General features: G+C 40.9%; 1 protein-coding gene across 5 annotated transcripts; it reads left to right on the top strand.

Moving 5' to 3' along the window:
- Positions 1-194: 194 nt before the first annotated feature.
- Positions 195-24,444, top strand: ZCCHC8 (zinc finger CCHC-type containing 8). Of its 5 annotated transcripts, none has more exons than XM_079943397.1 (14): positions 195-533; positions 1,711-1,751; positions 4,300-4,374; positions 5,943-6,048; positions 7,258-7,332; positions 9,632-9,735; positions 9,856-9,921; positions 10,487-10,547; positions 11,023-11,165; positions 11,455-11,597; positions 14,742-14,863; positions 16,190-16,276; positions 16,569-16,686; positions 21,965-24,444. In XM_079943397.1, exons 1-14 carry the CDS (start codon positions 333-335, stop codon positions 22,741-22,743), a joined length of 2,121 nt encoding a protein of 706 aa, XP_079799523.1. In that variant the 5' UTR covers positions 195-332; the 3' UTR covers positions 22,744-24,444. The 5 variants fall into 5 exon arrangements, with proteins under 5 accessions (XP_079799523.1, XP_079799524.1, XP_079799526.1 ...); XM_079943398.1 differs by having other exon boundaries at positions 333-531; positions 1,714-1,751; XM_079943400.1 differs by having other exon boundaries at positions 449-531; positions 1,714-1,751; positions 4,346-4,374.
- Positions 24,445-26,921: the final 2,477 nt, after the last annotated feature.

Raw genomic sequence — 26,921 nt, 5'->3', positions numbered from 1 at the left:
GTAGTTTGGCTTTCTTCTCGTTAAAAAGGACCAATCCCAGTATGCAATGCAAACAATGAGTTAACAGTCGATTAGAAACCCATATCCAGCATGCCTTGCTCCCGAGCAACCTCAGAAGTGGGTATGAGAGACACCACTGCATTCTGGGAGTTGTAGTCTCACAGGACTGGCCCGCCTATTATGCAGCTTCAGCGGCCTACGTTTGGAGGAAACCGTACTGGGTGGCTTAGGGCGGCCGGAGCCCTAGAGAGCGGTGCCGCCCAACAACCTTTGCCTTCGACCGGGGAGGGGGGCCAGCTCCGCCTCTTCTCGTATCTTTCCCATAGCCCAAAATGGCGGCGGAGGTGGATTTTGGCGACCTAGAGCTGTTCGAGGCGTTTGACCACCTAGAGGAGTCGACTCCGAAACCAGTTCACACTCTCTTCAAGGACGACGACGGAGACGAGGAGGACGAGAATGGGGTCGGCGACGCAGAGCTGCGGGAGCGGCTTCGGCAGTACGAGGAAACCATCGAGCAGCTCCGCGCCGAGAATATCCTTCCCGCTCGCTGGGCCCTGTCACTGGGGAGTGTGGTGTGTGCCGTCCCCGGGAGGGTGCGGGCGGAAATTCCACGAGGCTGAGAATCGCGGGTTCGGGTTGCATAAGCCGTCCCCGAGGCCTCGGCGCGGACATCTCCCCTTCTGGGATCCGTATCCTGGACCTTATTCACTCCTCCCGCCCCCCAGTCTGGGGCAGGTTTTTAGCGTTATTCCGGACTCTTTCAACTGTTCAGTTGTAGACTCTTCACTTCTCTTCTCCTATTCGGAGTCACTATCCGATCCCCTTTTTTGGAGCCAAGCTAAAGTTATTGCAGTCACGCTGTAGTTATGTTAGGAGATACCGGATGCTTAGACCTAGGCGCAGATGTGTCTTTAGGGCGGTGCAAAAGTTAGTGGTGCTAGGATGGGCAGTTGGGGGCGTTAAGGAGTCCAGGCATGCAGAGAGAAATGGTTAATTGCTTGATGAACTTCGGGGATTCATTTTAAAGTTCTTCCACTTTGAAGTAGCTTCCGTGTTTAAGGGCCATTGCAAACCCCTAGGGAAAACGCTCAAATAAGTTTCCGTTTGCCTTTAGTTACATGTTTACAACCTTTCTAGCAAGAAGTGTTACTATGTTTATTTCCATTCTTAGAGAATTTTTGGTATTTTTTTGTTTGTAATATACATGCAAGTAATTTTGGCTCAGGTAGTTTTTCTAGTGTAAAAACCCCTGAAAGTGGTTGGTAAATCATCTTTTAAGGTTTTCGAAGTCATTTTTTCATAATGCCGTTTTCCTCGACATTTTATTATGAAAAATTGCAAAATACAGAAAAGTTGAAAGGATTTTACAGTGAACATTCATAGATTCCATCCTAGATTCTTCAGGTCTTAACAGTCTGTTACGCTGCATAACATTTTTGGTTTAGTCTGTTAGTCTCTTTGAACTACGTGCCCCTGCCTTAGAAATACCGTGTTGGAAGGGATGAAAACTATTTTAGTTTTTAGATCCACATACCTAGCCCTGCAACAAAACAGGAGGTCAGTAAGTGTGTCATCCTCAAAATATTTGTCTTTTAACGTATATAACATATGTTTATAACAGTGACACCAAAAGTGAGGTTAGTAGTTGAATTTTATGATCTTTGTATTTCTATTTAATGAGGGCTTATACTCCTTAACAAGTAATAACATCAAGAACTTAAAAGAAAATTGAACATTCTGACTCGACCAAGGTATGAGATCTTGAATTTGCACCATAATGTCCTTTATTTTTTATCCTGACATTAATATTTAATCACAGGTGTGGTTTTTTTTTTGCAAAAAGGGTGTTTAGGATTTTTGTACCATTTTGTACTCAAGAAATCATAGTAATGATCCTTTATTTTTAATTTGTGAGGGTAAAATTTGAATTCTCACAACTGTATTAAACTTTGAAAACTGACTTATTGGGTGAAAATACGTGTGAAAGACAATTCAGAAGTTTTTGACTTAATGTTCAGAACAGGCAAGTTATCAACCTAGCTGTTGCTATTCAGCGAACATTTCTGGTAAGTTAGAATTCAGATTACGGTATTAATCTAGCTGAAGATTTATTTATACAATTAAAATGTGTTCATAAATAGAAATAATGCAAGATGCAGCATTTTAGAAGAAGAGATGGTAGTTGCTTTTGAAAAAAGTACAGTGAGTAAATTTGCATTCAGGCATCTGATTTTAATAGAAGATTAAATGTTGATATTTTGTAATTAAATTTACTCAGTAGTCACTAAATTAAAATATTTCCTAAAGTACAAATTTATTACACAGAATGGTATGTTAAGGCTTTCAGAATATGGGGTACACTGATGCAGTTTCACATGGAATTTTTTGTCCCTGGTACCAGCTGAATTAACTGGCTACACTGGTGACTAAAACTTTAAAATTTTAGAATTTAACATATTTAGAATTTAGACATATTTCAGAATATGTCTAAAGAATAACTTCTCTATGCCCTACTTTCCTTCCTCTATGTGAGCACACTTTGTAGATCTACACTTATTTTTGGTTAGGTAGTAAACATATTGAATGTAACTAGGATTCTTAAAAAAAATCACAATTTTTATATATGTAAAAATATTTAGACAAGCATATGCTTTGTAATAGAGTTGTTCATTTAAACATTAAATATTTATTTATAAGGGGGTTATAATCACCTGAATTCAAATGATTACAGCATCATAGGCTTTGCCAATTTATAAGAAGCAAGCATTAGTATCCTGAAAAAGGAAAATATATATATATATATTTTTTTTTAATTGGTGCCCTCCACATTGTCAGACTGACAAAGCTTTCTACAGAACACCAAGGAAGAAAAAAATAAAATTATTTAGATAAAACTGTACCCTACATCTCTTGATTTAACCCTTATTTTTGGAACTTTCATGATCAGAAGTGTCTCTTCTTTTTATCCAGTAAACATTGTGGGGCGTTTTTTTTTTTTTTTTCTGTTTTTTCTTTATATGATGAAAATTTTCAAACGAACAGAAAGTGGAAAGAATAGTACAGTTAATACCCATATTTTCATCACTTAGATTTAACAATATTTTGCCATATTTCCTTCTTCTAATTCCATATACATATTTTACCCCAGATATTTCAGCATGTATTTTTTTTTCTAAAGATTTTCATGTTACCACAACACCATGATCACGCCTAATAACTGGCACGATTTCCTTAATAACATTCCCAGCCAGATTCAGATTTCCCCAATTGAGTGTCTTTATTGCTGATTTCTCAAACTGAACTCCAGTCAAGGGTCATGCAGTTGCATGTAGTTTTTAGAAACATGATGTATTTTTTAAAACTGAAGTTTGTGCAAATTGAAGCAAGTTTCTGGGTGTCTTCATATTTAATTTTATTTCTCTACTTGATGTGGGCAATTCCACATACAGATTGATTTGTTTCACGTGCTGTACAGGTAGAAGGATTTGAGGCAGGTGTGGAGGAATCAGATTCATCTGCTCCCAGGTTACCAAAGGGATATATAGCAGATTTCCAGGCTGCAGTCTAGTTCTGTTTTTTGCAGTATTTGAAAGTCAAATTCAGGAATGAGATACTTTTTACATCTCTACTTTAAAATTTTGGATTTGAGCTACTTAGTGCAGTGTGCTCTGCCCTCCAGAAAGAGTCTACCCATTTATTTATAGTGTTTCAATTTCCCATATATTTCCAAGCCAAATTCACTGATTCTTTCAGAAATATATTCTTGTAACCTGCTTTATTCAATTCCTCCCTCCCCTCAATTTGTAAACAAACAGCCATTGGGTAAAGAAGGTTTTCGGCTGAAAGATTAACTGTAGCTTTTAATTTTTTTTTTTTTTTTGCGGTACGTGGGCCTCTGACCGCTGCGGCCTCTCCCATTGCGGAGCAACAGGCTCCGGACGCACAGGCTCAGCGGCCATGGCTCATGGGCGCAGCCGCTCCGCGGCATGTGGGATCTTCCCGGACCAGGGCACGAACCTGTGTCCCCTGCATCGGCAGGCGGACTCTCAACCACTGCGCCACCAGGGAAGCCCAGTTTTTAATTTTTTTATGAAATATTTTTAAAAATATGTAATGTAAAAGATACCCCTAAAAACTGTTAAAGTGGGAAAAACTGGAGTTCTTTGTGGTTCTTGATCTTATTTGTAAAATATTCTATGATCTTTGGTACTTAAGAATTATAAAGAGTCAGTGTTTATATATACATATGCAAGTTTTACTTTAATGTCTTCTAAGAATATGTTTTAACTTCTGTTTTAGTGGAATATTGGTGAACAATACTAAATTAGATGGACCTTTATTTCAGATTCTATTTATGAACAATGTTATTTCAAAGTAAGTAATTTTCCCTTTCCTAAATATTATGAGCTGATGTATTTATGATACAATGTCTTCTATAAATACGCTGTTCTCATTTTTACTTTATATACCATCTTTATTCTTTTACTTGAAATTTATGGAATCATGATAAAAGTGAGGACATTAGGGTCATATAAACCTGAATTTGAAGCTGGACTCCTCTACGTTCTATATCTGTGAACCTGGACAGGTCACTGACCCTCTCTGCATATCAGTTTCATCACTGGAAAACAGGACACTAATAGTAACTACCTCTTAAGTAGCTAAATGAGCACCTGTAAGAGCCCAATAAATAGCCTCAAATAAAAGTCACCGCTACCACCATAAATAATCTTAACCATTTCTCTGCCACAGTCAGGGAACTAAGTTTTCCCTGTTGGCTATCTTCAAAGCTTACCCACGTGATTTTTTTTTTTCTTTTTAATAGCAAAACTAGACCTTTGCAAGCCTTCCAGCACGCTTGGGTCTAGGATGACTCAGTGCATTCCTGCAGTGCTTGCTAGAATGTTCTGACATGGTTTGAGGCCTTGACCTGTCCCTTCCTCAGAGCATGGTCATAGACATTTCAGACACCTGCTTGCCCCCTTCGGTGTCACTTAATCATATTGTTATCTTAGGTGCCGGGCAAGGGAAAGGGACCGTACATAGGGTGTTACCTGTGTGGCAGGTCCGTTGGCTACTTCAGCTCAGCAGAAGCAGAACCTGAGGCTCTGGGAGGGTGGAGCAGCCTGTGGTGAGCACAGGAGCAGCACGGTGCCGGGCACGCGGGGCTCCAGCGCCGCTGTCACCGTCCGAATCGGCCTCTAACTCAAGCCCTTGGCAGTCTTAATGTCTGCACTGCTCACCTGGCGTTGTGCCTGCAGAAATCTTACAATGTCAGAGCTAACGGGACCTGATGGATCAAGTCTGTAAGGAGGAGGTTGGCTCTTTTGGCCCCTCGTGAACCGAGCACTGAAGAATATTTGATGAACGTGGTTCTTGACCTGGAAAGCTGGGGAAAATAGACCTCAGTCGTTTTTCTTGCATTGCATTTTGGTCTTTTTTTCTCCAGTGTAATATTTACATAGGTGTTTCCTTATATGTGCAGAGAGGGTGTCTGGGAGGAGGATGTGGGATAGCTGAATGCACTGATTATCTCTGTGTTGCAGAAATAAGGGGCTGAGAGACAGGGTAGGAAGGGAGCTTTTCATTATGTAACTCACCCTTTTAGTTCTTTTGAATTTTGAACCATTTACTATATATTCAAAAATTAAGTATGTAAAATTTATAAATAAAATCCATTTAGTCTTTGCATAAGTATTTGCCAGCTGTTACAGCCTAGGCACTGTGTTAGGTTATTGTAATCATTTTATTAACTTGACAACAATGTATATATTTTTCCTAAGGAATAGATTCCTGAGTGTTACAAAGAGTCAGCAATTTGATAAACTCTGAAAAACAAAATAACAAAATTTACACATGACATCTTCTAAAAATGCATAAAACTCAATCAAGTCAATGTTTTACTCTGTCTGGGTTCTGACCATTTTGTCCTCTTTATGCAGGCAATATCATCAAGAAATAGAGGAATTTGTATCAAATTTAGTAAAAAGATTTGAGGAACAGCAGAAAAATGATGTGGAAAAGACTTCCTTTAATCTTTTGCCCCAGGTATTTCAAACTTAAGAGACTTTAAGATTAGTAGGTTATGCTTTTCACTGCCAGTTGTTAGGCTCCAGGGATCCTCTTGAATCAAAACCAGAATGACTGTTGAGATTGACTCTTCACCTCCCATCCTGCAGCCGGGCTTGCTTCTCCACAGTCTGACCAGCGCAGCCACAGGGTTTTCTTTTGGATCACGGGTGCTTTTCTCAGGGAGTCATATTCACACCTGGCTGCACTCAAAACTGAAGCCTTTTTATTTTCCATTCCCTGACTTGGACACGTGGTTTGGGGCAGAAAATTAATTTTAGGTCAGAAAAAAAAATCTCTGTTTCTGGGGTTTATAAAAGATGGATTCTTTTTATCTGAAATGAACAGGTTCATATGCCATCCTTTCTTTCCCTTCTACTTGTTTTAAAAATCAACAGCATGCCCAAAGAAATCTGAGAGATTCCACTCTGAATATTAGGGCATGAGTTTACCTTAAGAAAATCAGAATTATGATTTCTGGGCTTTTTTTTTTTAATTAAAAATTAAGGTAAGTAGGTCTCTCAAATAAGGATCTTTAGCTGTTTATCCTCAGAGGTTGGAGAATGGAGTATTCTAATTAATTAAATTTTTTGTTTATCACCTTTAGTTTTCACCTATCAGATATAAGTTTTAAAGATTCATGGAACAAAATACATTTAACAATAAAAACCATACTAAAAAAAAACCCCAAAACATATTGAATATTATTTAATATTTGATTCAGGAAACACTTCAGAATTTTGTAGTGGCTTGAGGTCTGTAAGGGTTGTAATACAGTATTGACCAGTAATATCAAATTATATATTATTTTAATCTTTGATTATCTGATTTCAAGGTAAAGTCTGTCTTGTCAGTTTAAGTGTTGAAAGTTCCATAATTAATATTTTTTAACACAGAAGTCATAGTGTAAAAATACTTTTTAAAAAGTCATAGTGTATGTTAATGTTCCAGAAGATACTATCTTTTATATATCTTTTTAACTTTCCCACTTGGGAGATTTCTTTCATAAACATTCCTACCTAGCTTAACTTCTCAACTCACCCTAATTATGACAACAATGAATTCAAAATTTTATATACCTTAATGGTATGTATTAGAAAATAAAGTGTGTTCAGATGGCTAATACTTGAAATTGAAAGTTGTTAAAAATTGGTTACCTTTTGTAACATGTGTTTCTCTTTGTGTTAGCCTTCCAGTGTTATGCTAGAAGAGGACCATAAAGTAGAAGAATCCAGTGCTGTTAACAATAAGGAAGCTTTTAGTGTAAGTTTGGACATTTAAGTTTTGAATTCTGCAGATATGTTTCCTATCCTATGTCCACTGGGTGACATTTAAATGATAAAGTGGTATAGGCATATGTCGTCAGATGATCACACATTCTTTCATTAAATTTGTTGTAAACAACAGTGTAGGCTTCAGCCTCTAAATACCATAGTTTGCTTTTTAATAACTCTTTCATTGTGGCCGGGGGGCACAATATATATACTTCGGAGGACTTTATTTTTCTCTTGACTATCCTCTCTGTTCATCTTCTTTCCTTTCTTTCTTTTTCTTTTTTTAATAGATTGGTTTTTTTTAGAGCAGTTTTATGTTCACTGAAAAATGGAGTGGAAAGTATAGAGATTTGCCATGTATCCTCTGCCCCCAGACATTCATAGCCTCCCCCACTATCCACAGCCCCTACCAGGTGGTACATTTGTTACAATTGATGAACCTACATTGACACATCATTATCACCCAGAGTCCATGGTTTACATTAAGGTTCATTCTTGGTGGTGTACATTCTGTGAATTTGCACAAATTTATAATGATATGCATCTACCATGAGACTGTCATACAGAGTAGTTTCACCGCCCTAAAAATTCTCTTTATTCCACCTATTCATCCCTCTCTCCCACCTCTACTCATTTTTAAGAACTTGGATGAAGATATAGAAAGCATGCTTATGGAACTTAGAGATGGGTGAAGCTGAGAGGGATATATAGCTAATATAACAGGTGGCAGATAGGAAGTGTTAAATGTGGACAGACTACAATAGTGGGTGAAAAACAGAAGACGATTTACAGGGATGAACCTACATTTAGCCCTTTCAGTACCTATGCAAAATTCAGCAGTGTCAGTGCAGTGTAGTGGTGTGATTTTGCAACTTAAAAATTTTTAAAGAAGATGATGTAATCCTGGATTCCATTAAAGGAAGACTAGTTTTCATGTTCATGGAGTATTGTGTCCCATTGATGTACCACTATTTAGACTAAATTAATAAGTGCAGAATCCCCCATTTCCAGGCAGGTGCCACTTTAAATCCCAGAACCTTAGAGTTTAAAAGGGAAATGAAGTTATCTAATTCAAATTCAGGAATCTTTCTTTAAAGTGTCCTTAGAGCAGTTTGCTCTTTTTTTGAGTCTTTCCAGTAACTTGGAATTCACTTTTTTTAAAAATGAGACAAACCACTTCATTCTTCACACCTGTGATAGATTTTTACACTCTCTAAAAGTTGGGCTGAAATGTGCTTCTTGTACTCAATCCAATCACTGGTCCTAGTTCTTCCACTTGACATTTATAGGGTGATCTAAAACGATACCTTTGCAAATATCAGCCTTTATCACATTTGTAGAGATGTGTACATACCTTGTAAATCTTTTCAGTAAGATCTGTGGGCTCTTCATCATCCCAGCACCCCCATGTCTTTAAAATTGTTGAAAACTGAAAATAGATTGGATATAGATGACTTTAAGGTGTTAGTAATTTTCTTAAGCATGACAGTGGTATTGTGATTTGTAGAATGTTCTTATTCTTAGAAAGCTCATACTGAAGTATTTAGGGGTGCAGTGTCATGAATAGAGTCTGTAGCTGGTTATGTGTGGAAGCTAGAACCTGGGAAGGAAGTTATTGTATTAATCTCGAGCTGGAGAAAATAGTGACTTAGACTAAGATGATAGTGGTGTCGACTTACTTTTTAAAAATGGCTCAGTAAAAAGTGTGTGTGTGTGTGTGTGTGTGTGTGTGTGTGTGTGTGTGTGTGTGTGTGTGTGTGTGTGTGTAGAGATGTGCACACAAAAATGTCAGTTAACAATTGTTGAATCTAGTTGGAGAGTACATGGGTGTTCCTTGTACCATTTTTTTCAACTTTTCTGTAGGAAATTGTTCCCAAAAATTGGAAGGAAAGGAAAAGAGTGATTGGGAGGAAAGGAAGTGGAAACAATGACTATATAGATATAGACAACTGTCTGAGGATCTTGCTGCAAAAGGAAGCAAAGAAATGGGAAATTGGAGGGAATATAAGAGTTGTTGAAAAGTTTTTGTTTTTTAAGTCTGGAGAAAGTGCAACTGATAGTAGTGATCCAACAGGAAAAATTCAGTGATCTAGACAACAGAGGGGAATTCAGTGATGGAGATCTTACTTACACATCAGAATGTGGCTCCTTTAACTAGGGAGTTGATTATTATTTCTAATAATTTCATCCAGAAATAAATTGTTAAAACAATTAATCATAGTCTTACATTATTTAATGTCTTTTTTTTTCTGCTTAAATAGCAATATTTTTTGACTTGTTTTCTGCAGGTTGTAGGAAGTGTCCTGTATTTTACTAATTTTTGCCTTGATAAATTGGGGCAACCGCTACTAAATGAAAACCCTCAGCTTACGGAAGGATGGGAAATACCCAAGTATCCTACATAGTGAATGAAGATCTTTATGCATCTTGCCATTAAGTTCACCTTTAAAAAAAAAAAAAAAACCAAATTTTGCAGACTATGATAACTATTCCTTAATAAAACTCACTAAAGGTACCAGCAAGTCTTCAGCCACATTGTTTCTCTAGAAGGGCAAGAAATACAAGTAAAGGCAAAAAGGTTTGTGTGGGGAGTTGCTTTTGTTTTCTTCTTCTTTTTTAACCAAAACCATGAACTCTTTTAGCTTGAAAAGTTAATATTCTTTATTGCTAGCTTACGATAAATAAACAGATTAAACTAGAATTTCAATATATAGACATGTTAAATGTTTAAGTCAGTTATATATTCATTGGTTCACTCCTGATGTGCCTGGGTGGGTGGAAAGGTATAATTACTGCTGTCAGTTTGATTGCTGTCTTATAACCATCTACCCCTTTCCAAGTTACCTAAAGGAAAATATGATAATCTGTTTGCCTTGGTTCTTCTATTATTAGCCACTGACAAAACTCAGAGGTAACAGATCAGTCGGGAGCACAAGGGTTCTTGGTTAAAAGACTTGGTCAAAAGTACTGTTTGTTTAAATCACTAAGCACAAGAAGTGAAAGTGTACTCATTTTTGCAGATAATAATTGGCGATCTACATGCTTTCTTGTCTCTGATACACGTTGCTGTCATACAGAATTTTGTTGATTTGCTTTTATATTTCTATTTACATTATGAAAATCTTTGTTTTTTGACCAAATAGGCCAAAGCCTCACTGTTTCAATTGTGGTTCTGAAGAGCATCAAATGAAAGATTGCCCAATGGTAAATTTTTCTCATATAAAAAAAAATCTTTGAACCAGAGCTTTCTAATGTTTTCAATACATCTGTGGCATTGTGTGATGTGAAGAAACTTCCTGTCTTTCCCATAGTCCTTGATTTTGAAATCTTTCCAAATTTATACGTAAGTTTTAAAGATATTAGATTTAAAAAAATAATAATTTATTACAGTACTCTGTATTTGAGATGAATAAAACATTATGAGGGTTCATTTTTAGACAACTTATTTTCAAAACTTTATTTTATGTTATGATAGTACCAAGGTAATACGAAATTAAGGGACTGCTTCTCTTCTTTGCTTATTTTCCTAAAGTATCCACTCTCTTTTATACCTGTCCCTTATGCATTAACACTGAAATAATCTGTGTGCTTGACCTAGAAAAAGTGCTTATATTTATTCAATTTCTGAAATATTTCTAAACTGCTCGATACCATTCTTTCCGAACACATTACGATTTAGCCTCGGAATGCTGCTCGAATAAGTGAGAAGAGAAAAGAGTATATGGATGCCTGTGGTGAGACAAGCAGTCAGAATTTTCAGCAGCGATACCATGCAGAAGAAGTAGAAGAAAGATTTGGAAGATTCAAGCCAGGAGTTATCAGGTACCTCTGTCATTTCACCACAGAATGTCATTTCCGCTTCCCCACTGTTTGGAACGTTCTGTGGATCTTCAGGGTAATAATCAAGATATAAGTGTTCTCTAGCAAGGCTCTATATAATGTACATCAATTAATCCAAAAAGGTTTATTGGAATTTTAACTATGTGTTTGATAGGCACTGTGCCACAGGCGTGTAATATAAGACACAGAAGAGTTTTAAAATATCAGACCAGTATGTATTTTCATCCAAACAAGAATACAGTCTTTTTCTTCCTCTTTTATTTTTACTCAGTGAGGAACTTCAGGATGCGCTGGGTGTGACGGACAAGAGTCTTCCACCTTTTATATATCGAATGCGCCAGCTAGGATACCCACCAGGCTGGCTCAAAGAGGCCGAACTAGAGACCTCAGGGCTTGCACTCTATGATGGAAAAGGTATAGTATGTTCAGTTAGATAAGTCAGCTTAAGTGTTCTATCTTTTTCTTTTTTAATTAAAGAATCACAGTAAAATAGCGTGGGAATGGCTGGCTTATTTAGTGTGTGCTGAGTTAACTAAAAAATATCTTGATGGTGTTTCCCTTGTTTTACAAGGAAGGAGCTAAAACTTCAGTGAGAGTTATCAGATGGTTATCTGGACTTGCCCAGTGACTACCTAGCAAGGTATTGGTTCTCCAGCTAGACCTCATAAGCTCTTGCCTTTCTCAGTAATGGCAACAGAAATATATCCATCTCTGCCAGGAGACCTATAAAAATTAGAATAAATAAACCCTCCTATGATCTAGAACTTCTCTTAGGTACCTCCTCTAGAAAAACATTCACACGTGCGCACAAGGAAATGTATGTATATAAAGATACTTTTTTTTTTTTTTTTTTTTTTTGCGGTATGCGGGCCTCTCACTGCTGTGGCCTCTCCCACCGCGGAGCACAGGCTCCGGACGCACAGGCTCAGCAACCATGGCTCGCGGGCCCAGCCGCTCCGCAGCATGCGGGATCCTCCCAGACCGGGGCACGAACCCGCGTCCCCTGCATTGGCAGGTGGACTCTCAACCACTGCGCCACCAGGGAAGCCCTATAAAGATACTTTTTAACATTGACTATGATAGTGAAAAATTAAAAACAGCATTAAGGCCCTAAAGGAGAATGGCTAAGTAAACCGTGGTAGATCTGGGGGGTGGAATCCCTGCGGTATTTTTAAAAATGGAGTAAATCCATGGAGCTAACGTGGCAAAATCCCTATGCAATACTGAGTTTAAAAGGCAAGTTTCTGGATGACTTAATATTATGATACCATTGATCTTAAATTAAAAAAAAAAAACCCACACGGATGAAACAGGGCTCTATATTTTCTATGAGGAGTTATGTTTGTAAAAGATATTTTTGAAAGATCTTAACCAAGAACCACCTAGATTTCAGGGTTTGGACTCATAGAGGCCTTCCCTGACCACTTTATTTAAAGGTATCTCTCCCGGGCTTCCCTGGTGGCGCAGTGGTTGAGAGTCCGCCTGCCGATGCAGGGGACGCGGGTTCGTGCCCCGGTCCGGGAAGATCCCACATGCCGCGGAGCGGCTGGGCCCATGAGCCATGGCCGCTGAGCCTGCGCGGCCGGAACCTGTGCTCCGCAACGGGAGAGGCCGCAACAGTGAGAGGCCCGCGTACCACAAAAATAAATAAATAAATAAATAAGTAGATGTGTCTCTCCCATGTTTACCCACTTGTTCTGCCAGTCTTTATCACTTCACCCTGTTTGTTTTCTTCATGCCCTGTCACAATTTGTATCTATTTATTTATCATGTAGCACAGTGCCTGGCATCTGGTGGATAGTAAATAACTTTTTATATAAAAATTTTTAAAGTCCTAACCAATATACAGCAAACTCAACAGTGGTTATCCCTGAGAATGAAAACAGGATTGGGCTTAAGATTTTAGTATTATCTCTAATGCTGTACATTTTTTAAAAATGAGAGTGTTTCTAGATATTACTTAGGTAATTAAAAATAAAAATAAAAAATTTAGGGACTTCCCCGGCAGTCCAGTGGTTAAGACTCTGCACTTCCACTGCAGTGGGTGCAGATTCGATCCCTGGTCAGGGAACTAAGATCCCACATGCCGCGCAGCACAGCCAAAATAAATAAATTAATTAATTAAATAAAAGCTAAATAAAAAATTTACCAACCCCCCCACCTCAAGTGGTACCAAAGAATATTTAGCACAGCCTTTTTTTAAAAATTTTTATTTAAATTTTATTTTTTTATTTTTGGCTGCGTTGGATCTTTGTTGCTGTGTGCGGGCTTTCTCTAGCTGTGGCGAGCAGGGGCTACTCTTCGTTGCGGTGCGCGGGCTTCTCATTGCGATGGCTTCTCTTGTTGCGGAGCACAGGCTCTAGGCACGCAGGCTTCAGTAGTTGTGGCTCGCGGTCTCAGCAGTTGTGGCTCGCGGGCTCTAGAGCACAGGCTCAGTAGTTGTGGTGCACGGGCTTAGTTGCTCTGCGGCATCTGGGATCTTCCCGGACCAGGGCTCAAACCCTTGTCCCCTGCATTGGCAGGTGGATTCTTAACCACTGTGCCACCAGGGAAGCCCCAGCACAGCCTTTTAATATATCCCCAAGTCATGCTGACATTCAGATTATCATTGCTCCTGCCACTCTGTAGGTGCTTGCATTTCTGTTTTCTCTCTCTCTCTCTCTCTCTCTTTCTCTCTTTATTTGTTTGAATAGAGATTCTTTGGACAAAAGATTGTAGATCACTGAGAGCCTCTTAAATCTCTTTTAATCTGTAAGTTCCCTTTCTTGTTTTTAACAAACTCTGTATTTTGTCCTTTTGAGTTTTCGAGATTTTGCTGGTGCATCCCCATGGTGTTATTTTGTCATGTTTCTCTGTCCCTCTGTTTCCTGTGAATTGTAGTGGAATCAGTCATTGGTGATCATTGCCTATATCTATCTGTTAATGATGGGTGACATACTGGTTATGTTCTTATTCTTTCATTACTTGGCTTCTTATCCTGAAAACTTATACAAAGAGAAACTTCTCATCAACTATTTGTTTTCCTTAGGTATATAGACAAGGCAAAATAAAATGTTCGATTTATTTAGTACTTTTCAAAATAATGAAGTGGTTCCTAAGTATCCTTCAAAAACTATTCTCATCTGTAAAGTGGTTTTAATAGTATGTACCTCTTAGTGTTGTTATGAAGATTAAGCAAATGAATACTTGTAAACTGTTTAAAGCACTATCTGAAAAGAAAACACTAGCTTATACACAGTGACCATTACATAAATGTTTATTAAATAAAGAATTGGAATAGAGGATTAGGCAAATCAAAGACCAGTGCAAAACAGACTTTTCAAATAACTCATGGAAGAACTAAAGTTTCCAAGATTTTAAATGTTTATTTTTATCAAAATAATATGTCCATGTTGTTTAAAAATTCTAATCTAATGATTCAGACAAATTATAATTAAAGTTATTCTCGGAATAATTCTGTGGTCATGAATCTTAAGCACTTTCCAGGTCTGCTTTTGGTCTGGAGAGGGATTTATATGGGCATCTAGCAATATTAAGCTTTTTGATGGTCTGTAATAGATGGTGCTGATGGAGAAACAGAAGCTGGAGAAGTACAACAAAATAAAATTGTCACTTATGATCTCTCGAAATTGGTAAACTATCCAGGTTTTAATATATCTACTCCCAGAGGAATTCCAGATGTAAGTGTGTTGTTTTTTTATTCTTCTGGGATGTGACATTGTTTATGTAGATTGTTCAAAATGTTAGCTTATGTAGCAATTACTGTTCCATAAAGAAGTAAATGTGTTACTTTTGTGTTTAATTTTTTAATTTCCTTTATGTTGATTGGAATATTAAGTGAAATCTTGAATTCATCAAAAAGAAAACCCACAGTTTTTTCCAATTTTATGCCCTAAGAAAAGGAGCTAAAATAGAATGGTGAGATTCTATAAATCTAAAACTATTCTAAAATTAAAAGATTCTTTTTTTAAAATATGGGATGGTTTGAAGCAGTGTTATAAGTTTTACAGAATTAATTGGGAAGTAAATTTCTGCCTTTAATAAATCTAAGTATTACTATAACTTTTTCCTACTCTTCCCTCTTCACCCACTCCCCAAAGTAAAATTTCTCCTATACAAGAAAGGTTTGCTACACTTAATCTTTTCCAACTTTCATCTTAGGTTTCAGGCTTTAACAGCTAACTATAGTAGTGGTGATGGTGGTGGTGGTATTTTAATAAAAATGCATTCTAGGTGTTCTTAGGGACTGGGCTTCAGAGAAACAGCCAAAGGTCTGAACTTACAGTCTAGTGAACAGATACGAAGACGTGTGTAATTAATCAAGGGCTGAGTTGCATGTACAGACCATCAGTCCCTCTGGAAGTGGGTCCAAGTACCAGCCCACATCAGAATCTCCTTGGGGTGTGCATTAGAAATGTACATTCTTGAGCACCGCCCCTGCCCCCCCTTAGACTTAACTTAGTCCCTGGAATCTATAGGTTTCACAAGAGCCCAAAGTGATTTCTATTGAGAACCACTGTTGAATGTGTTACTGGCCATAAGAGAGAAACGAGTGATGTTGAACCTTAAAGATTATTGCTCAGTTTGGAAAGGGAAAGAACAGAAGATAGAAAAATCAGCATGAGTGAGCGAGTTAGGAAAAGGGAACAGTTAACAGTCCTGTGAACAGCGCTGGTGCGTCAGGAGCGGGGCGGGAGCCAGCCAGGCCGAATGAGAGTCTGTCATTAATGCCTGTAACTTTTCTTGTAGTAGGTAGAACCTTTTTGGGCCAAGCGATTTTGTCAAGTAGTCTTTTAGTGTTCGGTCCTGATCATTTTGCAGGCAGAGTTGGTTTTTTTTTCCCCTTCAATGCTCCATTATTTTCATTAATTTCCCCAAAAAGGAAAAGTCACATATGAAGCAGAAATGTAATTTGAGACCTCCACCTTACCTCCTGTCAGCAGACTATTCAAAGCATGACGTTTTCCAAATACATACTTATTTTTCTCTTCTCTTTTCATCATTAGGAATGGAGGATGTTTGGTTCCATACCAATGCAGGCATGTCAGCAGAAAGATGTGTTTGCCAATTACCTAACTTCTAACTTCCAAGCGGTAAATAGATTTTCAGAGTGTGGTTTATAAACATGTATCGCAAAAAAAAAAAAAACATGTATCGCGTCTATCTGAGGAATTTTGTAACTCATTAGGCATCTTATTGCCTTTTCTCGCTTTGGATATAAAGCACTCTGTGTTTTCTGATGAATCCAAAGGAAAAAGGTAACTGCCTTCACCAGTTACCTGGACTTAGCTCCAGATTGGTTTTCTGCATCATATTTAAGTGAAGGGATGGGGTTCAATTCTTTGTGGACCCGCCTAACTTGTGTTCAGTTTGGTTCTCTGTTAGCCGAGCGTGAGGTCCAGCAGCAAGAGGTCTTCGTCTCTGCCCAGGCCTAGTAGCCCAAAGAAGCAGAAGAAGGAAGGCAGCTTGGCAGCCTCGCCCGCTGACATGGAGCTTGACTCGGGTAGGTTTCATCCTGTGGTTTTGATTTCTTTAGAAAGTAGGGTGAATTTGTACGCTCCTGAGTTCCATAAGAAAGAGGAAGCTCTTTATGAGCACTAACTTTTCTTTTATCCTCGGATATCAGAGCATCTCCACTCTTGCTGATCAAAGCTTGGTGTGAGAGCCAGCTGGGCAGCCGACTGGGTACCTGAGCTAGACAGACCTACCCACCCAGTCCCAGTGGTTCTGGACCTGGACCGGCCCCTCTGGTGGGCAGTGCTTTGAGACAAGCAGTGGAACATGCTCCCCTTTGGCAGCTCCCGAGAGGAAGAAGGGCAGAGCTAAGTCAAGCTTTCTCAGATACTCTTCCCAAGTGTGTAAATCCACTAAGTCCCTCCTCCCTCCAGGAAAGAGAAACCAGGAGGAAAGTCCGTCCTCTCAGAAACCCAGGAGGGAACAAAGGCCTTGCCCTCTGATACTCCCCCAGCCTTTTGTTCTCTGAACCCTCTGGGTTTACCGTGGAACCTGTGGTCAAGCAGGGTTGTGACGGTCCTTTTCAGCAGATCAGTAGTTATCAGGACAGTCATGCTCCCACCTTTCTGAGTCCCCGCTTACCCCACTACCAACCACCACTCCTTTGGGTTTCCCCTTGGGACTACTGATGAGTAGTTTAGATTTTGCCCCCAGAAGGCTCTGGAATGGATCAGAATTTTGTGTTAATTGAATAAACTCCCAAGTCCACTCTGAACCTAAGATGAAAACTCACCCCTTGTTCTGTTGCCCGTCACAAACCACGCCCCTCTACTCTGGTCCCATGTAGCATGTCGGATGTTCTGAAAGTGAAATGAAATGGCAACATTGGGGTAAAATGCATACAGATGCTCTAGTAATAAGAGGCCAGCAATGTAAATTGCCTCAAATTTGAATGGAGACCTCCCCACCCCGAGTACCCATTTTCAGATTCCCGGGTAGATTTTATTTTACTTTATTTTTTTGGCCATGCCACACGGCACGCGGGATCTTAGTTCCCCGACCAGAGGTTGAACATGTGCCCCCTGCAGTGGAAGCATGGAGTCCTAACCACTGGACTGCCGGGAAGCCGCACCCAGGGAGAATTTAAAGGTTGCAGATTAAATCACCTTAAATCCCCAGATTGAATTATTTCGCACTAGCAACTTCAAAGTCCAAAATTAAAGCCTCCAAACCATTTTCCCCAGTTTTTTATTCTGCTTGTTCTTGCCACAGGAGTCTTGATACCTGAGTAAAGTTCACAACCTGGACGTTTAGCACCTACAGCCTTACTTCAATATCTAGTCTCACTTTTAACAAGGCCAAAGAGTTCATAGGAAACAGAATTACAGCCTTTGCCACATACCTATGAAATTTTGAAAGCAAGCAATTCCCCAAAACCCAAAAGCAGTTGTCCCAGACAATTACATTCCCAGAGCCCAGCACTTCCCAGTGTTATCAAAGGCCACAGCCAAGATTTCTGAGTAAGGGCAAAAATCTTGGTTTCTCTCTCTCTCTTAGTGCCAGTCATCTGACTCCACCACCTGGGAACTTAGGTTGGAAGAAATTTCCCCATAAGAAGAGAATTTTGGTTTTAGGCACTTAGAGTACCTCTGAGGAAAAGACACCGAGCTTGGTATTTTGAACCCTTTGGGATGTAGTTGCTTTCTCTCGAGGTTTGGGAATTTGCGGTGGTGGCAGGTCCATAACTAGGTCCACACACTACGTGCAGGCACCTTCAGCCCTGTGCTGGGAGCTGCTGCTTCTGTTTCTTGTGAGGGAATTTCTGAGGCCTAGGAAACCTTCCTCTTAAGGGAAGTTTCTCTCTGTTTGTCTGTCTGTCTCTTTCTTTCTCTTTCATATATAATTAACCAATCAAGAGCCAGCCTGAGCCCATGTGATGAAGTGAGACTCAAGGATACAAGTTTAGGGGCTTCCCTGGTGGTGCAGTGGTTGAGAGTCCACCTGCCGATGCAGGGGACACAGGTTTGTACCCCGGTGCGGGAGGATCCCACGTGCCGCGGAGCGGCTGGGCCCGTGAGCCATGACCGCTGAGCCTGCGTGTCCGGAGCCTGTGCTCCGCAACAGGAGAGGCCACAACAGTGAGAGGCCCGCGTACCGCAAAAAAAAAAAAAAGAATCCAAGTTTAGTGCCTCCACATTTCTTCCGTGGCTCTCAGTCCACAGTGGAATTTGGGGCAGAAGATCTAGTGCTAGTTTTTGCCTAACTCACCCTGGGATAAACAGTTTAATTAGAACCTCTTTAGTTCTCTGTAAGACAGACAGAACCTTTGCAGAACAAAGATTATTTACCCCGGGTGCCTAAAAGGCCTGAAAGGCCTTCTTTCCACACTATATATCTGGTCTCTGCCTCGGCCGCACTTCCTGAGGACTCAGCTGGGCCCCTACCCCAAAGCCTGTGCCTTAGTTCGCTAGATCCCCCTCGCCCTGCAGTTTGTAAGTGAATTATTTCGTCAGTTGTGCCTGCTTCCGAGCCTCTGCTGCCATCTGCTGAGGCTTCTGCCTGCCCGCACACATTTGTTAAATGTAGTTCAAGGTCCCAGACCACCTGCTAAAGGCTCCTCTGGTCGCAGCCATCAGCAGAGGCAACTGGTTTTGTTTACAAGCACCTGCCTCTGTGCAGAAGCTTAAGTAAGCCTCTGCCTTTTTAGAAACAGCAGCGCCTCTAAAAGAAGCCACCATAACGTGCACTCACCTGCTGAGGACAAAGAACCCCGTGACAAGAGCTTTCTTGCCCAAGCCACAGACTTAAAAGATGGGCCAGTGCCAGGATCAGAACACTCTGACCACGTGTAAAGCTCAAGGCCTCGAGCCACATGTCTTGACCTCCGTGTGTCTTCCCACCCCCAGTCCATCCTTCTGTTTGTTAAAACATGTTGTTTCCCATGTTCCCTCTCAGCACAATGAATGTCAGGGTCTTTGAGGGGGTGAATAGCAACCCCCTTCCCTACCCTCGTTCTGAACAACTTAAGTGATCATTCAGTGAGTAGTAACAGATCAAATTATCGAGGCCAGTTATAGGGCTGCTTCGTGAAAGGGCCGAGAGGGTCTGCTAACTGAACTGGGTTGGTTTATGGACACCCTGGTAAATGGTCCTGAAGGCAGGCCCTTCCCACCCCAGAACCACCGCAAATCCCCCTGTCACCAGCTTCTTCCTGCCCTGCAGGGGCGGAACTCTGTAAGGCGTAGTAATTCGAGTGACTTTTGTCGGCAGCTCATTCCCAAGAAGAAACAGTGAGTCAGTCTAATTGCCATTTTCCTGTGGAAAATTTTATTAGCAAATCATGTGTTATAAGTGAAATGGATTCCGTATTGCAAACCTGTGGGTAGAGTGATTCAGCTGGGAACTGTGCAGTATAACTACCTGAACATCCTGTTCCCGTTTAGCATTCTTATGTTAATAGTGTTTATTGTGATATTTTGTGCAAAATGAAACTTGGGTTAAACTGTTTAGTTATGTTTTATTCTTAAAAGCACAAAATACATACGTTGTCAAGTAGTTCACTAGCTTTGCCATCCCTTCTCCCTGCCAGCTGCTCCTCTGTGCTCTCTGCTGTAGCCGGCAGCACCCGTGCTCTCGCAGCTCCCGAGACTGAGAGATGCCATTCGTCTGCAGCCGCATCCACCCGTAATCGTGGCTTTCCGTTTCTAGCCAGTTACCGAAATCTAAACACTGTCTCAGAAATTGCCTCTTCGTTCAGGCTTTTTTCTCTCACCTGATTGCTCTTGGCGCCCTTATAACTGATTTTTTTTTTTAATCCTTCCTTTCAGCTTTTTTATCCATTCTTTGCTCTTCTGATTGAGTTAACGTCTTAAACTCTGAGTGACAGTGTATTACCCTCCTCACAGATCTTATTGCCTGTACAATAAAGTTCAGGCTGGTTTTGCATAGGCTTTATGATTCTGTGTGATGCAGTTGACTTTTCCAAAGTTTTTAAACACATAGTGTGTTTCAGACTCCTCTGCTAGACCCCGAGGCCAGGAAGATTAATAAGACCCAAGTGCTACCCTTAGTTACGGCTCTCTGTCGCCTAGGATTGCAGATGTGTAAACATCATTTTAATATAAATGTGGTGGCCTGTAGTGATACATACAGAGGTTAGTATCACAGAGCTGGTCACCAACTGTAATAGTGGCACCAAGGAAAAACTGAGCAGCCGTGCTGGATAAAGTCATAGCCTCTTCCCAAGAATGCCGTCGAGCTGCATCTTGAGGGATGGATTCCGAGATTTACCAGGGCCATGAGAAGGGTTAGGGCATTTGAGACAGTGAGAAATGCAAATACAGAAGCACGAAGCATCACGGCACATTGGTCCAGCAACAGTGTGACAGCTGGAGTCTTGTACACCAGGCAGTAGGAAATGACATGGTGGAAATAGGCAAATTCTTGGTTGTGAGAGCCTCTGAGGCCCAGAGGAGATCGGACGTCTTCCTGTAGGTGATGGGAAGGCACTGAAGAGTTTCTCATGAGATGGAAGTGTTATTAGGACCAGATTTGTGTTTTAGAAAGACTGATAGTTTGGAGGATGAATATAAGGAAGAAGAGTCCAGAGGCAGGAAGGACTCATATTCCTGACAAACGGTAGTGGCCCCAAATAACGCAGCGCCTATGACAGGCTGCAGGAAAGGGTGGGCCCCAGAGAGCCAAGGACCTGGCGTGGGCAGAAGGAAAGGGGGAGGACTGTCTGATGACGAGCAGGTTTCAGTTTTGGAGACTTCAGCAAGATGCCACCGGTGGTGCTATTAGCGAGCTTAGCAAATAGGGGAAGAGCGTGGCTTTTAGGGAAAGATCCTCTGTTTTGGACAGGTCAGATCTGTTGTGTCTGTGGGACGTACAGGTAGTGAAGGCCAGTGACCAGTTGGCTGCATGAACGCACAGTTCAGGCGAGCAGACTAGACTGAGGGTACAGAATTGGGAGATAAGCCAGGGACCTTCCCACCCTGCCAGCTCCACTTCGTATCCTTCTGCCTCCACCCACTCTGGAGTGTAGGCAGCTGAAGTGCCAGCCCAGTTTCCTGCTGTGTTCAAGTTTTCCCTCCGTTAAAGTTCCCGGCGCCAGAGACCCCGACCTTTCCCCTGCAGATGTTCTTTTCAGGTGGATTGAGGACATTAAGTGATGGTCATGGTATCTGAGGATCCAGTTTGCCCCTCTTAAGCCAGTAATTTTGGCCAGTGAACCTCTGGATTCACCTGAGTTCAAATAATAAGTGTTCGTAAAACCAAATAAATGCTATATGACAACTCAAAGTTTCTCAACGTCCTCATTTCAGATGCAGAGGTCCCGCACGGGTCCCCGAGCAGTGAAACTTTTCAGTTTCAGCCCCCGCTGCCCCCTGGCACTCCTCCGCTCCCCCGGAGCACCCCTCCACCCATCTTCACGCCTCCGCTGCCCAAGGGCACCCCGCCACTCACTCCCAGTGACTCACCCCAGACCAGAACGGCATCTGTGACTATGGACGAGGACGCACTGACTCTGGAGGAACTTGAAGAACAGCAGAGGCGGATCTGGGCGGCCCTCGAGCAGGCCGAGAGCGTAAACAGTGATTCTGATATTCCTGTTGACACACCTTTAACCGGGAATTCGGTTGCCTCTTCACCTTGCCCGAATGAGCCTGACCTCCCTGTCCCAGAGGGAAAAACATCTGAAAAGCAGATGTCAGGTGAGGCTGAGGTACCAGACACCAGTACAGAGAAGTCGGAAGTTGAACAAACCTCGAGTCCAGATTCTGAGGCTGCCTTGCCTGGCCAGAAAGAAGAGGAAGAGCCGGCTCAGGTAGACTCTAAAGGTGCTCTTGACAGCGGCAGGGTCGAGTCAGACTGTGAGGTCAAGAATGGAGGCAGCAGCCCGAAGCTCCTTCAGGCGGACGCCAGTCCTGGAACAGCCACTAAAATCCATAGCCCTGTCCCTGACATGAGCAAGTTTGCAACCGGAATAACGCCATTTGAATTCGAGAACATGGCGGAATCTACTGGAATGTACCTCAGGATAAGAAACTTGTTAAAGAACTCGCCCCGAAACCAGCAAAAAAACAAGAAGGCTTCTGAATAAACTGCTTTTGACATAGCACCAAGAGCTATTTAATTATAACTGTGCATTCTGGTAATTAGTACTAAGTGGACAGGTAAAATTATTTTCCTGTTTGTCCCTCCCATGTTAAAAGAAGTCTATCTAGGGCTTCCCTGGTGGCACAGTGGTTGAGAGTCCGCCTGCCGATGCAGGGGACGTGGGTTCGTGTCCCGGTCCGGGAAGATCCCACATGCCGCGGAGCGGCTGGGCCCGTGAGCCTTGGCCGCTGAGCCTGCGCGTCCAGAGCCTGTGCTCCGCAGCGGGAGAGGCCGCAACAGTGAGAGAGGCCCGCATACCGCAAAAAAAAAAAAAAAAAAAAAAGTCTATCTAAGGCTTAATTGTGGTCTGAAGTCAGGCCTCTTTTAAAGAACAGAAAGACTGAGCTTGCTGGTTTACTATATTTTATTCTTGCTGATAAAACCGTGGGGGGTGGGACGTAGGTAGGAGCTGGTTTAGAGATAGTCTGTTAAGGTTTATACTATTTTTGGATTGTGTCTGTCAAGAGTGATGGTTTTTATCTGTCTTTTGTACATTGTTTTCCCTTTCTACATTTTGCTAATTATCCTGTATGTAAGTTTAATATATCACTTTTTAAAAGAAAAAATTCTAACCATTTAAAGTTCCTATTTCAACCGTGTGAACCAAACGAGAAAATCAGGGATGAGCAGCTTTATCCCATTTCGGGTACTTTTGTAAGTGATTTACATGCATCAGTTTTAATAACACTTTTACTTTTTTGTAACTTCATTCTTCATATAAGCTTGCTATACAGGTATGTTCATCTTTGTGTACAAAGGTTTAATAAATTAGCTTTCATATACATAATCTGAGACTTTGAATACAAAAAAATGATTCACAGTTAAATAAGTATATACAACCTTGTAAGTTTGGAAGTAAATTTTGTGGTTGCAAAAATTAGTGGCAGCAAAGGAAATAAAGAAATTACAAGTTTGGGTATTTTCGGTGGATTTCAGCCTTAAATATAGAAACAGCAGGACCTTTTAAAGTAATCATTTTGAAAAAGATAAATGGAGGGCAGCTAGCCTTTGTACAAAAATAATTTTCTAGATTTGAATCCTATGATAATTGTTAAAAACAAAAAGTAGACATAAAAAATTGTGTTTAATTGTCAGATATATCAGATAGAGCTGAAACTATGTTTTTTGTCTTTATGTGGAATGCCATTACATCTTTATACTCAAGTCCATGAAAATAAACATTTAGATGATCTTGAATGATTCCTGTTAGGTAGTGTTATTCTCCTCACAGGCCAGCAGAGGGAGGAAAATACAACCATTTCAGATTCGGTTTTCATTTTGGGAACTTGAGAAACCAAATTAACTGGGAAGAAAAATTATACGAAAGAGAGAAATTTATTTTCAAGGCCCTCACAGAATGTGCTAGAAATTGAATAAAATGTTTAATACTTTTGGCTTTTTTCTCTGAGTCGAAGTCCATGATAACACTGATCTTTTTCAATAGTTTACATAGTGCTTTTACGTACATTGTCTCACTCAACGTTTCTGTCAGGTAAATGTCTTACCACCACATTATGTACATAACCTAAGGAAACTTCAGCGGCATAGAGAGGTCAAAAGGACTTGTCAGCAGTTAAGAAGTGGTTGTTGGGATTTCCCTGGCGGTCCAGTGGGTTAGATCCCTGGTCGGGGAACTAATATCCTACGTGCCACATGACACGGCCAAAAAAAAAAAAAAAAAAAGTGGTTGTTGAGAGGCCAGTCCAACTAAAGACTTGACTGTTCCCTAAATCACAGAAGTAGTTGTTTCAGTGCCCCTTAAACACCACATTGTGCAGTCTCCTATGACACCAGAGATAATCTAACAGTTATCTCTCTAGCATGTCCCACAGACAATCACGTTGAGGTTCTTCGTGCCTTATTACCCCATGGTCACAACCGCCATATTAGGTAGGGATCATTAACTTCATTTTTAGAGGAAATGCCTAAGACACACAGTGGCTGAGTAACCTGGTGAACCTAAATCCAGATCACTCTGACCCCCATATCCATGCTCTTAACCGTTAAACTGCCTCTCTGTCAAAAGCTCTATAAATCACTAGTTTCTCAAAACATTGTCTCCTATTTCTCTATTTATCCAGTTACTTATTGAGGGCCCACTTGAGTTGTTCTATGTGCTTTGGGGCGTTAAAAGAAGAAAATGATAGAATCTGTTTTAAGAGGAGCTTGGCTACTAGCAGGAGAAAATGGATGATTTCCTCTTAGGAGATTGATCATGTGGCCATGTGAAGCGAGCAAGGTACCTGGGCTATTTTGGGGTGGTGGGAGAGGCACCTAGGAAGGACTGGCTTTAAATTCACAGGGCCAGGGGTTTCAATATTCGATTGGAGGGTATCTGAAGACTTCTGAAAAGAGAACCTTTGAGCTAATCCTTTAAAAAGGTAGGTAGAACTACAGATTTCCGTAGACAAAATGAGCGTTGAAATACACAAGAAATGGCATGAGTAAAACCAAGCAGGATCACTCAAGAAATGTAGGATGGTAGAAAAAAAAAAGACCTAAAAGTATTGTTTATTCATTGATGCTAAGAACTCTTGATTGCTTTGCTATGGGGTTTGAATTTTATTAAGACAAAGGATTTGCTAAAGATCTTGCAATGTGAAATGACCTCATCCAAGTGGTATTTTAGGAAGTGAAATCCTAAAGCAGAATTCAGAATAATTTGAGAGGAGATATTTTATAGAATTGAACCCAGAAAAATGGAAAGTGGTTGCCTTAAGAAGGTGCCCCATTTTTTAAATGCATTCTGTTTGGTGTCTTTGAATATTAGGAAGAGAGTGTTGGGTGGAGGAGTGAGTTGTTGTTTGGACTTGGCCATGCTGTGACAGGTCTCCAGGTGTAGAGAGGTGAGGTCATAACCAAACACTTGCACTTCAGGATGGACTGGTGGGAGCCGGGTGGGGACCTGTTTCTAATCTTTGCCTTCGTGAAAAGGAATGTGAATTGTCATACAGGCTGCTAAAACGAGGCCAACTCTTTGTCATCTCCTTGAGCATGTAAGTGGAAAGAAGTCACCGTCCTTACTAAAATACTGAAGAACTGATTTCTTTTTTCAAATGTTGCATGTCCTTACATGGTCAAAATACAGTCTACTTTGTGCCAATAAGAGGCTTCCTCCTAGTTGGTTCTGTTCTTCAGTGTCTGATGGAATCATTTTGCCCTTCTGTCTCATACTTTGTAGGTTATCATTAGCACATAAAACCAGCAAAGGTATTGTAACAATCGTGAATTTGTAAGGTAGGACTCAGTTCCCAAGAACTCGTGTCCACACAGGCTGTGTTTTTCTTTAGCATTTAAGAAAATTATTTTTTCTTCAACTTAATATATTCGTTTGATTTACTGGTATAAACTCACTTTTAAATGTTTAGGATTAAATTATTTGGTTAAAGGGTTTCTAAATAGTTCTTAATTACAGAGCCGTTTCTATAGTCTTAATAATGTGGAAGTCTCTGAACCAAGCATGTTTTGAAAATCAGAAATCTAGCTAGAATGTTTATATTGAAATATTGGAGTGGAGGGGTAAAAGTGAAAGCTGTCTTAAAGGAAATATCTTTTTTTGTCTCCTAAAGAAATAGCTGCATTGGAGAGGAACCAAGATGGCAGAGTAGAAGGACGTGCTCTCGCTCCCTCTTGCGAGAACACCAGAATCACAACTAGCTGCTGGACAATCATCGACAGGAAGACACTGGAACTTACCAAAAAAGATACCCCACATCCTAAGACAAAGGAGAAGCCACAATGAGACGGTAGGAGGGGCGCAATCACAGTAAAATCAAATCCCATAACTGGTGGGTGGGTGACTCACAGACTGGAGAACACTTATACCACAGAAGTCCACCCACTGGAGTGAAGGTTCTGAGCCCCAGGTCAGGCTTCCCAACCTGGGGGCCCGGCAATGGGAGGAGGAATTCCTAGAGAATTAGACTTTGAAGCCTAGTGGGAATTGATTGCAGGACTTCAACAGGAATAGGGGAAACAGAGGCTCCACTCTTGGAGGGCACACACAAAGTAGTGTGCGCATCGGGACCCAGGGGAAGGAGCAGTGACCCCAGGGGAGACTGAACCAGACCTACCTGCTAGTGTTTGAGTGTCTCCTGCAGAGGCGGGGTGGGGGTGGCTGTG

Source organism: Stenella coeruleoalba (assembly GCF_951394435.1).
Source record: "Stenella coeruleoalba genome assembly, chromosome: 14".
NCBI classification, from domain to species: domain Eukaryota; kingdom Metazoa; phylum Chordata; class Mammalia; order Artiodactyla; family Delphinidae; genus Stenella; species Stenella coeruleoalba.
Note: the sequence above shows the minus strand (reverse complement) of the source record. Positions and strands in the feature narration are given on the sequence as shown.

Coding starts and splice junctions, on each gene's coding strand:
- ZCCHC8 (XM_079943397.1), top strand. CDS start 333: ATGGCGGCGGAGGTGGATTTTGGCGACCTAGAGCTGTTCGAGGCGTTT. Junction 7,333..9,631: donor ACAATAAGGAAGCTTTTAGT/GTAAGTTTGGAC, acceptor TGTTTTCTGCAG/GTTGTAGGAAGTGTCCTGTA. Junction 16,277..16,568: donor TAACTTCTAACTTCCAAGCG/GTAAATAGATTT, acceptor GTTCTCTGTTAG/CCGAGCGTGAGGTCCAGCAG.